The sequence below is a fragment of the Geospiza fortis genome, unplaced genomic scaffold (genome assembly GCF_000277835.1).
Source record: "Geospiza fortis unplaced genomic scaffold, GeoFor_1.0 scaffold164, whole genome shotgun sequence".
NCBI lineage: Eukaryota > Metazoa > Chordata > Aves > Passeriformes > Thraupidae > Geospiza > Geospiza fortis.
The window spans coordinates 424,910-437,498 of record NW_005054426.1 but is presented as its reverse complement, the minus strand read 5'-3'; the positions used below and the strand labels follow the sequence as shown (position 1 = coordinate 437,498).

The following is a 12,589-nucleotide window of genomic DNA, read 5'->3' as shown; positions in this document are numbered from 1 at the left end:
AAGGTTGATTTTTGTTATTTACCTCACAATGAGAAATGGGCACCTCCTTTTCAGCCACACATCCATTGATATTCCCAAACTGCAGTCTGGTACTTACTGGATGACATTCCACCTCTACACCTAGCAAGTAAAAAAAAAGGAAAAATAAAAGAAAAATTTAAAAAATGTTTGACACTGCTGGCAAATGCTTGTTGTAACTTACATGCCTTTACTCCTGAAACTGTTGTCAGTGAAATGTTCTTCCTGGTAAAACCTCTAGCTGGGTGTGTCTCAGAGTAATTCATGCAGAGCTGTGTGACTATTTCACACTACAGCCCTAAAATTCCATTAGAGAAGGGTTTCCCTCATGTTTATTTTCAATTGACTGCTTTGTTCTAAAGTCACTTTGGCCATCGAACACCAGCCTCTCCCCTGGTCTTAGACAACTCTCCTGTTAACTCCAGTAACCAACAGGGACTCTGTTCCCCTCCTTTCAAAGAGAACCTCATCATTAATATGCTCAAATATAAACTAAGCCAGAACATTTTCTTCTGAACTCTTCCATGTTTTGGTCTGCATCTAAAGACTTGTGAAGGAGCCAATGCTTTTTTCAGTGGGTATTTTGTGCATAGACAACAGCAGGTCTGTGTAGCGTTACTGTAGTTTTATGTCGCTGTGAAGACAGACGCCTACTCGTACCCATTTCTAACTAACCAATGAAATTTCTGTGTTTAACAGAATATTGGACTGATTTTTTGGTACTACCCCAGAACACTTCAGAAAGTTTAAGGAATTCAGCAGGGCAACTGCACAACTAAGTACACACACAAAGGGAAGAGAAAGGTATCCATCTTCCTACCAGCAAACACAACTTTCCATCAGCATGTTGGTACCAAATTGACTCTGTGCCTTGCTAAAATCTTAAATTTCATAAACAAAAAAAAATACAGCTCGTATCTGGTTCCAGGGCTGAACTGCCCTTTCTCTTTTAATGATTTCATCACTCCTTTATAAAAATTGTCCACCTGAAAGTTGGACAAGTTGTGCTCACACACCTGAAAAGCACAAAAAAAAGTCATCAGCCTCAACACAGATCCATCCCCTTTTTGATTCTGACTTATCAACTTGTTTTCTAGTTACTTTACCTCTGTTTTTTATTTTTTTTTGTTGACTGTGCCTCTTCTGCAAAGGCTAGTGCTTGTAACTTAACAAGACATGTGAGACTGAGATCAACAGAGAAGAGAGATGCAACTTCTTTTTTAAGTGGGAAAATAAGGAATATCCTTTGCCAATTATCAAGTTCTGTGGCTAATACCACAAAAATCTCATGAGAAAATAGGAGCTGTTCACTTGTGTGCTTCCATAAACCTAACAGCCGGAACAATGCCCTCAGACATGAAAAAAATTCCAGTTGTGAAGGCATAACATAGGAAGGGAAACTGACTCCTCAATCAGCTCCTTTGCCCAAGGACTTGTTGGACTCTGCTGAGCCAAAGGCATCAGCCTGGACTTGAGGGAGTGAGTTCTTTGCCCAATTCTTTATGGCACAGAGACATCTGAAAGACAGACTCTCTCAGGACCTTGGAAGATAATGTAATCTATGTCCTTGAGAAACTGAGAACTGAGCTACATCCAGGCAAAACATCATTGGGAAATAAGGATCTGAAGGCCCATTCAATATGGGAGGTTTTAGGCAGGCAGCACATGACTTAGATCAGCTTGCCTTTGCAGCTGCAGGGAGGTATTGCTTTTAAATTATTCCATTAAATAAATCTATGCATTGATCTCTGCTCATGTGGAACTAGTTTCTCCTCAATTACAGGGATTGGCACTAGCTGCCCACCACCCTGTCTTTTAAATCTCAAAATCTGTTTTTGTTAATAAGGAATTTTGAGAATTCCTTACTTGTAGCCTGGTAGATTAAAGCTTCTTTAACCAAATTACCTCTTTGATCCACTTGATGACAGTCTCTCAATACCTTTCTGACTTCTATCTCTCAAGCCAGAGCTCAGTGATTACCCAGACAAGCAAAGGCTGCAAACTCTCTAGGAGTTACCGTCCTTCATCAGGGGTATTATTGCAGCAGCTCCTGTGCCAGTGTGGTGATGGGCTGCTATGCCGGCCATCTTTTATTTATGAGCACATACATAGCAAAAAAAAGAAAATTAAAAGACATAACACAGACAAGATCTTGATATTCCGACCTTAAAAGGGAATTTCAATCCTTTGTTATATTTTTAAATTTTATATAAGCCACAGTATTATTTTTTACTTATAGAAGAGAAAACTGAGAGGTTATCTGCTCACAAATGCATCAGTGATTCATTTTAGAAATGAGAACTCAACCCTGCAATCCTTCCTTATGTAAGCAAACCCTTCCTACTCTCACAGCCTGACTGACATTGGATTATCCACCCAAAGATGCATGAAATTAAGAGTTGCTTGATTGACCCCTAAACTGACAAATTTAAGAACCAGTCAGGCTGTTCCATAGGAATGCATTTCCCCTACTATTTTTGGTTAATATGTTATTAAAAACATTACTGCCACCAGGGTTGGGCTTTTTTGATTAATTAATTTTAAGTTGATCTTTTATTCATGAAGTGTTTTCCTCACATATTCAGCAGTATCAGGTTATGTGACTTGCTAGGCTATCTGTGCAGGACTATTCCTGTTACCACCAGATGAACAATAAAATAAAACATTCATAATTAACATCTGCATAAAATGTGGAGAGTATCTATTTCATTCATCACTTGGGAATACTGTCAAAACATGTGTTCTAGATGACAAAACATGACAGACAGCAGCATGTCAGAGGGTGGGCTTCTTTGATGGTTTATTATAACCACATTGCTAAGCTCTGGTTCATTACCCTGCATATCATGGAAAATGTAGGTACTTACATATTCTGTCTTTTCCATACAAGATTTCTGGATTAATTACTTACATGTGTCGCAGCAAGTATTGCCAATTTTTGCTATTCTGCCCTAAAATTATATAAAAAAAAGAAAACTCAGATGTTGGCACAAGTGATACACTTCTGATCTGCTGGAAGAAGATGTATAAAGCAGGATACTAGGCAAAAAAAAAAACCAAACAAACAAACTGAATTTCTATATTATACAAAATCATAAATCTACATTAATAATCTTCTCTTTATCAATTTTAAGATTTTTGACTTGTGATGATATTTGCTGGTAGCTAACTGGAAGTAATTGACTTATTAGCAAGCTCAACACCTGAAAATATTGCTCTCACCTGATATTAGGAGCTTTCTAAAATAAAGACATTAAATACAGATAAATTCCTGAAAACCAGAAAGATAAAACCAGTAGCATTCAGCTTTCATTCTGTTTAAGAAATATCACATCTGTCAAGTAAATTTTAAAAGCCATAAAACTTTATGTTTTGTTTCATTGTTATCATCTAGAATAAATTCTCAGAAATATATGCGTAGTGCAAATTATTGAAAAACTATAGTGAAAGGCAAAATAGAGAAATATTTACACTGCAGGGTGATACCATTGTTGCACTCAACCCCTGAGCTTACATGCAAAAGTTTGGAGGCTTTTTTAATTAGAAACCCTAAAATTTTGATCTGCAACAAGATGAAAACCACTAATTTTATAGCTGAAATAGTTCTGTTTGTGGGGAATAGGAGAAGAATAAATGCAGTTTGAGAAGTTCTGTTTAAAAAGTAAACTGTTTTTCACTGATTTACCATTAACATCACTTGAATATGATAATACCCCAAAGCCCGTAATGTAACGCAGCATTCTTTCCTAAATCTTTGCTTATACAACAAAACCATGTATTACAATTTCATAAAGTGAGAAATGCCCTGTAGAAGTTTTATTTTTCCCACATTATATGTAAATTCTTCATTTGTTTCATGTGTATGAGCAGACTGGTTTGGCCACAAGCTTTACTAAAGGTTCCCTGCTTCCTGCCATGCAGAAGAGAATTGGAACAGGTGGATATAAACACCTGTAACATGTGTAAAACCTGACAGATAAGCAAAAACAGGGCCCCATGTGCTACACTCACACCTCACTCTGCTCCTCAGTGTCTAATTAACCTCAAATCACAAGAAAGATGGATGAGTACTTTGTGCAGGGCTTTTTATCTGGCTAAACAACTGCAGTTGTGGAAGTTTGATCTTTCTACAGCAGTGTGAAAATTCCTTTCCCTAACGTCATATAATGGCAGAGAAAAAATACCATAGCATTTCATATGCATATTTCTCAGTTTGCGTCATTGTCCACACAGTTTTGCTCTGGATCCCAAACTGAGAAGATTGTTAGAAGAACCACTTGCAAATGTTTGATACTTCAAATATTCAGCTTCATATTCATAACAGAATTAGGGTCAGCAGTCAGCACAGTCCCACAAAAAACAGCTTATATTTTCACACAAAGAAAACCTACATTTTTCTGAATTTCAAAGTTCAAATTCAGTTTAGCCAAGGTGTTGGGAGAGGGTTGGGGTTTCCCAGCCCAGCACATAGAAGGTACCAGAAACATAACAGAGTCCTTTAGGAAACCTGGGAACAGGACCTGTTTCACTACTTACTCCTTCAGCCAAGCATCTTCTGGCATCAAATGGAGGACAGCCAGTGATTCTCCTTTCCCAGATAAATTCCCCTCTCTCATTTACTCTGCAGGAGTGACTGTCACAGCCATCCTGAAGGGATGCATTTGCCTGGAAATATTGAAGAGCTGTTAGCTTTACCCAGAAACAACAGGGGACAAGAAGTTTTCAGGATATTACTTTGCTGATGTCTCAACTAAAGTACCATGGTGGTGACAGTTATAAAACATAGAAATCTTTGCTTATCACCAAAGTTGTTTTATTCTGTGTAATTCCATGGCCATATTGATCACAGCTCTGCCCAGACTGCCAAAACCTGACTTTTTCAGCTCTTAACAGGGAAGAAATTTCCATTAACTTACGAAAAAACCTTCTCTAAGTGAGAGATCTGGGGGTCTGGCCTATGATCTGTCTTTCAAAGAGATATAGATACAATTATTTACCTTCTGGAGGACTTGGGAACCTCTTTAGAAAACATATATACAACCACACCCCCATCCCCCCACCAAATCATTTAGTTTGAAATAAACCCTTAAGAGCAAGTCCAGCCATTAACGTCCCACTGCCAGCCAAGTCCACCAGAAAACCACATCTCTAAGATCCACATCCACACATTTTTAAAATCCCTCCAGGGCTGGTGACTCAACGACTGCCCTGGGCAGCTTGTGCCAAAGCTGGACAATCCTTCCAGTGGAAAAAAAAAAAAGAAATCCAATCTAAACCTCCCCTGGTGCAACTTGAGGCTGTTTCCTCTTGTCCTGTCCCTTGCTCCCTGAGAGCGGAGCCAGATCCCCATCTGGCTGTCCCCTCCTGTCAGGGAGTTGTGCAGAGCCAGAAGGGCTCCCCTGAGCCTCCTTTTCTCCAGGCTGAGCTCCTCCCAGCTGCTCCTCATGCTCCAGACCCTTACCCAGCTTCATGGCTCTTCCCATACTCTCCCCATCTAAGATTTTTCATACAAATGGAGTAAAAGAAAATTTTAGATGCTGTCTCTGGCGACAGAGATATGTTCTTAAACAGGAGTGGATATTTTTCTGGTTAAACCAGAAAAATATCCACTCCTGTTTAAGAACATATCCTGCACTGCCAGGTTGGATGTGGCTCTGGGCAACCTGCTCTACTGGAAGGTGTCCCTGCCCATGGCAGGGCATTGAGACAAGATTAGCTTTGAGGTCCTTTCCAACCCAATCCATTCTATGATTCTATGCTGGAGAAGTTTCTCAAAATTCACATTTTTAATTTAAATATTTCACATCTTAAATGAAGGTTTTAATTTCCTCTGTTTGAGGTCATATTCCAGTTAAAGTTCTGTGATAACATTCCTGAATCTAGAATGCTCCTCTAGGATTTTCCACTGGGGTATGAAGTTACCCATTTTTTATTTACAAACAAATTAACTTCCTTGATCAGTTATTCTGAGATACAAAAAACACCGGTAAAAACACGTTACCTAATCAAAAACATGATGATGCATTTGATTTACATTTGATGATGCACTTGCATTTACTCTATGAGTAAATAAAATAAAGAGTGCTTAAAACTTACCTGAAGATACTGAACCCTTCCATCTCTCAGCCTGATGCTACATGAAGTTGGCACGCATTTTCCACAGCAAGAGCCAGGGATTTCCTGCCTTCTGTAGTTCTAGAAGGTGAAGGATATTTTTCTGGATTTATTTTGCTTTAAGCATGCATCCTGTATTTATTTTAAGAAGCTTTTTTAAAAAAAATAAGATTCAGTGGACAAAATGACAGCCAGCAAAATGCTTCTAAGTAAAACCAATGGGCTCTATACAGTGCAACATGGAAAAGCAGTTGGAAGTGCTGAAACTGGAGAGAAAAGGGAAAAGTATCCAGTAAGCCTTAGGCAGGGAAAGGGCAGAATAAGGGAAAAGGAGAGCAAGAAAGAAAAGGAGAATAATGGAGCCCCACAAACAGCATTGAAGGGAAAATCAGTGGCAGGAAAAAGAGCATGGGAGAATAAGCAGCACTAAGTGGAGAGGCAGAAAGGTATAGAGTGAATAATAGAAAGGAAAAAAATCAAACCAAGCAGAAAGCAACTGAGCTAACACATGAAGTATCCCATAATAACGTCCCCAGCTGCTGCAGACAACCAACAGCTGCTTATGATGAGATGAACATTTTTAAGAAAACAAACACTTTCTGGTTCTGTGAAGGCATGCATGTTATCCGTATGTTTTTTACAGAAGAGAATTTGGGGAGGGAGAGTTACTATTAAATCATTGGGGGAAAACATAGTTCATTGTTACTTAGGTGAACTTTCCCTACTAGCAAAAATATAAGCACCTAAAGCAGGTCATAAAATGACCCAAAAAATGACCCTCCTGAGCAGAATATGCTGGAGTTGGCTGCACTTCAATTGCCAGTGCTTTTCCTTACCCAACTTCAGCATCCAGGAGAAAGCAGGTGTTCCTGAGAGAATTGGTGCTCTTAACCCATTTGTACTCTTAAATTTTATCCATTAGCAAGGAATTGCTTTTAAGCTGGGTATACCATGAAGTCAGAGGCTTTGAGACAGGAAAGATCCTGTGAATTGTGTGAATCCGACTGGCCTTTAGGGAGGTGAAGACATTCTGTATCTTATTTGATTTTTTTCCCCTCAAGCTCCACAAATTCATTCCAATGGCTAGGAAGGGATATATACTCCTAGACCTGCAACTTCCCTTGGGTAGCTGCATAGCTCCCAAACACAAGTTCACAGTCCTTAATAAGCCCAACTGAAAATGGCCCTTTCTTCGGGGTTTTCTGCCTAGTCTGTACTTCTGTGTTACATGGGGAAAAGGAACTGGTTGGGTAATGTGTGGGTGGTGAAAGAAGCAGGAGAGGAATGTTCCCCCCCCACACCTTTTTTTTTTTTTATCATGTATTATATTGATTCCTCTACCATTAATTTCTACAGCTGGCTCCTTGCATTAAGCAGCAAGAATGGATGCTCGTGTATCTTTGTGTGAGAACATACACATGCACACATGTCTCTGGCCACAAATTCAATCTGTTTTTCTTTTTCATGGATCTGCCAGGTTACATTTTGAGAAAGATGCTCAGCACTGAGCTTGGCCATTTGTTTTCCCTTCAGAAGCCTATGTCTATAATCAAACCTTACAGAAGGGGTGATATTAGGGTCTAGAACCACAAAAGGTATTCCAGATTGTCCTTTTTGTCAGAGGCTACATCCATACCACCAAATAAAAGGGATCAAAGCCAGTTTGATGGCCTAATGGACAAGTGGAACACTTATGAATTATCTGAGCTGCATTCTCCACATGAAACTGGCTGGCCTTGGGTTGCCCTAACCACTGACCTGTCCTGGACATCATTTGGAAGTCACATCATCATTTTTCTACTCACAACAGGCCAGCTGGGACACTGTTGATAATTCTTCAAGAAAAAGAGTTGCAGGAAATAATTTGCGTCTGCAGTCTTGCTCTATTTTTTTATTGGTACAGATTACTCTCTACAGAAACTTAAACTACATTTCCAGTCCTTTCCAGTTCTACTTCAGGATGGGAGATTGGACTCATCAAAAACTCTGCCCCTCTCTGTTCCAAGGACCCTATCAGTGTATGCCCCTCCTGGACATCAGCCAGAAATCCCACATGATCATGTTAGAGATGTGGATTTTGGGTGCCAGGGCCACCACTTGGACACACACTGGGTTTGGTTGGGGCCATTGTGCTCCATCCACTATCCAGGGAAAGGATGAAGAAGTGGAACAGGCATATAAGTTTTGGGGTTTTTTTTCTGTGAAACTTAGCTTCTGGTCTGTGCTCTTTGGACACAGGGTGATCAAACCAGCCTCTGCACCTCACTTAGGTCTCCTTCTACTCGAGGTATTGGTGCTAAGAGAGAAAACTACAGAACTGAGCAGAGCTAATCAGGCAGTCCTGTCACACTGTTGGTCAGCAGAGCAAAAATGGAATATACATCTCTCCGGCTTTCTCAGCCAAAGTCATTCCTTGCAGGTGAGGGCACCAAAGCAGCAGCAAAGACTTCAAAAACCAGTGGGAACTGATGGGGACAATCACTTCAAATCACCAAAGGCAAGGGCTGGGAACCAAACAAATGCTACTGAGCCCAGCTTTTAGACAATTTGGAAAATTGTCATAGGAAAGGCCTGAAGCATGGAGATCCGGCTGAGCTGCCAGTCCCTGGAGGGACAGGTAACACTGTAGGAAAGAGGACTCAGCAGTTCCTCTTGCAAATGATTTGCCAAAACTTATAGTGCCCTAACAGTAAGTAATCTAAAATAAACAATAAAATGTGCCTGTGGAGCTGAGTACCATCTAAAGTTATCTTTGCTACCCTGAGGATTTAGATCAGATTTGATGTATATAATTTACTTCATAGAAAGAACACAGAGCAAGACTTCTCAGAAGAACCTGAAGAAAGGCCAAAGGCCCCAGAGCTGCACCTGACATAAAGTGGTGTGTATAGTGAAGAACATAACTCTCATCAGACACATTCCTAGCAGACCCCCTCAGGCTGCTCCCACTCACCACTGGGCAGGCCTGGCAGTTGAGTTTGGTGCACCTCAGGGTGTATTTCCGAGGTGCTGACTGGAAGCATTCACACGTTGTGCACTGATCCACCATCAGGCGCCTCCCGTGCTGAAACATCAGAATCAGTTTGTCAGTGACCATCTCACCAGCAAAATCCAGATAAACAAGTGATTTCAGGTTGAATCTCTTTCATTAAATCTTGCACTGTAATTCTTTGCTAGAGAAACAAGAAACCCATGCCGCCAAGTTTCCAGAGACCGTAATATTTTTCATCTCTAATTCCAGAACAAGCAGCATGGCATGAAGCTATTTTTCAAGGAAGCCCTTTAGAAGTCTTTAATCTGAGAAATGGCACTGACATTTCTTTGTTGCTTAAATATCTAGCAAGCAATAAAGGGATTCTTGAAAGTTATGAGGAAGATTTTTTTTTTTACTCTGACTACGTGGTTGCCAAGAGTTTTTTGAGTGCAATGAATTTATTTGGCAACAAGTTTTTATTCTAGAGCCATCACAACCCACAGATTATGGGCAGAAATTATATTGTTTTTGTAATAATTCTGCTTGGAATCTCTAAAGGACTAAAAGCTTAAAATTAAGAAAAGACAAAATTTTAAAAAGCAAAATTAGTGATTGAAGAACTCTACTTTGTCCATAGTTACAAGCAAATCAGGCTGAACACAATTCAAATGCCCTGAGCTCTTGCCCAGCACCTTGTTTTCTGGATCCCATCACCTTTTCAAAGGAAGCAAAAATTACATTTAAAATGCAGAGCAAAAATGCCAAACCATTAAGAAACAAAAGTATGTGGAGTCAGTAACTGGTTACCCTACACTGAAAGGAATCCCAAGACAAACTCTTTCTTCCTCCCAGGTGCAAAGCCCTTCATTTCAACCTCAAAATAACAAACTACAAAGGTTGAAAGGACAAAGTGGGAGTAGCCTACTCAAGATTTGCACAAACTTCTAAAAACTAATAAAGAAGGAAAATAAATAAGGTAAATAGACAATTTTGCTAGATTATGAAAGGTTTGAATTGTGCTTCAGATATTAATGGAACGCCACCATTGATTTCACTTGGTACTGTGCATGCATATCCTCAGATTCCATTTTGAATTGTTAAATGCTCAGGAAACAAGTGGAGCAAAGAAACTGGCCAGAGTAACAGTGTAAAAGCAATGCATTTATAGGAAGTTTAGAGCCAATACTGTAAAGTACAAATGTTCTGAGCACAGAATTTTAACTACATTCTTATTCTGTGCCCCAGGACAACAGAGGTGCTCAGGTCTCTATAACCAGTAAAAACAATGAGTCTCTCCTGAGGTCTAAAAAAAGATCCTCTACATAAAACATGATGAAAGAGGAAATACCAAGAGGGAGATTCCTGTCTTTTAACAGCTTAGCTTGAGACCTGAACATGGGATTCCTCAGCTTTCCAGATTTAACCTTTTGTAGTGACTATCATTAATCTGGAGGGTTAAAAAACCTCAACAGAGGCAGGTATAGGGATACACTCAAAATTTTGCTCCTGGAGAGGGAGAGTGTGATGATTTTGTCTGGGGTACAATTTCCTTCCCGGTGGCTGGAATGGGGCTGTGGTTTGGATTTGTGCTGCACACAGGGTTGATAATACAGAGATGTTGTTACTGCTGAGCAGGGATTGCACAGAGCCAAAGCCTTTTCTGATTTTCCTACTGGCTGGCTGCAGATGAGACTGGGGGTGCCTCAGAGTTTGGGAGGAGACACAGCCAGGACAGGTGACCCCAGCTGACCCAAGGGATATACCAGACCTTATGTGGCATCATGATCAGAATATACAATGGAGAAATGAAGGAGCACCATTCTGCTTGTCTGGGAAGGCTGAACACCTGCCCAACCATGGCAAGTAGTGAATTAATTCCTTTATTTGCTTGGCTTGCACAGCTTTTACTTTCACCCTCTTTATCCCAACCCAGAAGTTTTCTCACTTTTACCCTTCCCATTCTCTCCTCGATCCTGCTGGTGGGGAGTGAGCGAGTGGCTGCTGGCTGGGGTTACACCACAACAGATGGAGAGCAAATATCTTATAAAAATTCATATTTCTTGTTTGATCTCAACACTGGAAAGCAGTCAGACACCAGAGTGACAGTTCTAGTGCAGACCACATGACATTTTTATCAAAGAATGCCTCAGTGGCTCTAGGCTTTAACATCATAAAGAAAACGTCTACAAAGCCACGGCTGATGTCACTGATATCCTCATGGATTCTTCTAATAGTTCTAACATTCCAATTAAGTACAAAATAGATAAAGTTGAACTCACATGATAATCACTCTGAGAGGCAGGAGCATAGGGATTTACTAGACATGAGTTGAAATTAAATCTTCACACACAAGTGCCTTGAGCTTTTGGGGGAAGATCTAGCCCTGATCCCAAATTTGCTTAGCATGACAGAACTGAACAAAATAATGTATTGATACAGATTTTTTTCCCTTTATATAACACACCTATCATGTGCTTTCTTGGCTACCTTGGAACGAAATGTCAATACCTGCTAACCCAGCGCCACCAAAATAACCTGCATAAAGCTCAAATCTGCTCAGATCACCTTCAAAAATGCCACTCAGTAAAAGCCTGAGAAAACAGATGAGAGATACAGATAATCTTTTTGGTAAATACAGCCACCTGCTTGGAAACTTGCAGTTAAAACCCACGGCATTGTTAAGAACAGCACAGTAGATGCAATACACCAAATTACTGGACTATCATATTGATAACCAAATACATGATAAAAATGTAAAGGGATTAAGGACACAGTCAATTACCAGAAATGCAGTAAAATGTCGAAACTTGGAACTATTCAGGGAAGGAGTTAATGAAGGAAAGTTTTCCCTTGATATAAAATGAAACTTGAAGCCTATTCTTAAAGGACCCAACATAAAGGGTTTGAAATCCAGGAAGTATAAACTTCTATGGACACCACATCTTCCTTCCTGACCATGACTCTGGAACCAGTCACCGAAGCAAAGAATAGTACAAAACAAAGCTGTAGTGACACCAGGTGCTCAGAATATTTCAGACAGGCAGCTAATTAACTTATAGTAAGTCATTAAATGAAGCTAGTTTAAGAAATTTTAAGATTGTTTTTTCAATATTGCAGAAGCTGAGACATTTTATTTTGAAGTTTTCAAAACACAGACACTTCTCATTTTGGTTTCAATGTGACATTTTGTTTCAAAATTTCCTATGTTTCATTTTAAATTATTTGTAAATATTTTCAAATGCTTGAAGAAAGAAAAAGTACCTTACTTGACAGATCAGGTGAACATTTTGTTGGAGGAGAAAAAAAATTAGTTGGTCATGGCAGCACAGCACACAACTGGAAACAGCTTTGGTTTGCAATACAGAAATTATATATATATATATGGAATATATAATCCTGTATAAGAGAAAGTGGCAAGAGCTGCTAATTACTGTCCTGCTTGACATTCCCTACTAATATTGTCTTTATAGGATGCCAACTAGT

At 39.6% G+C, this 12,589-nt stretch overlaps 1 protein-coding gene across 1 annotated transcript in view; it reads right to left on the bottom strand.

Annotated features, from left to right (window-relative positions):
- VWF (von Willebrand factor) overlaps positions 1-12,589 on the bottom strand; it is a 124,040-nt gene that overhangs the window by 1,692 nt on the left and 109,759 nt on the right. Inside the window, exons 47-51 of the mRNA XM_014309415.2 lie at positions 9,086-9,196; positions 6,115-6,213; positions 4,555-4,683; positions 2,930-2,969; positions 23-120 (exon numbers count right to left, since the gene is read on the bottom strand). Of these exons, the coding sequence (XP_014164890.1) occupies positions 23-120; positions 2,930-2,969; positions 4,555-4,683; positions 6,115-6,213; positions 9,086-9,196 (477 nt within the window). The remainder of the gene's footprint in view (positions 1-22; positions 121-2,929; positions 2,970-4,554; positions 4,684-6,114; positions 6,214-9,085; positions 9,197-12,589) is intronic.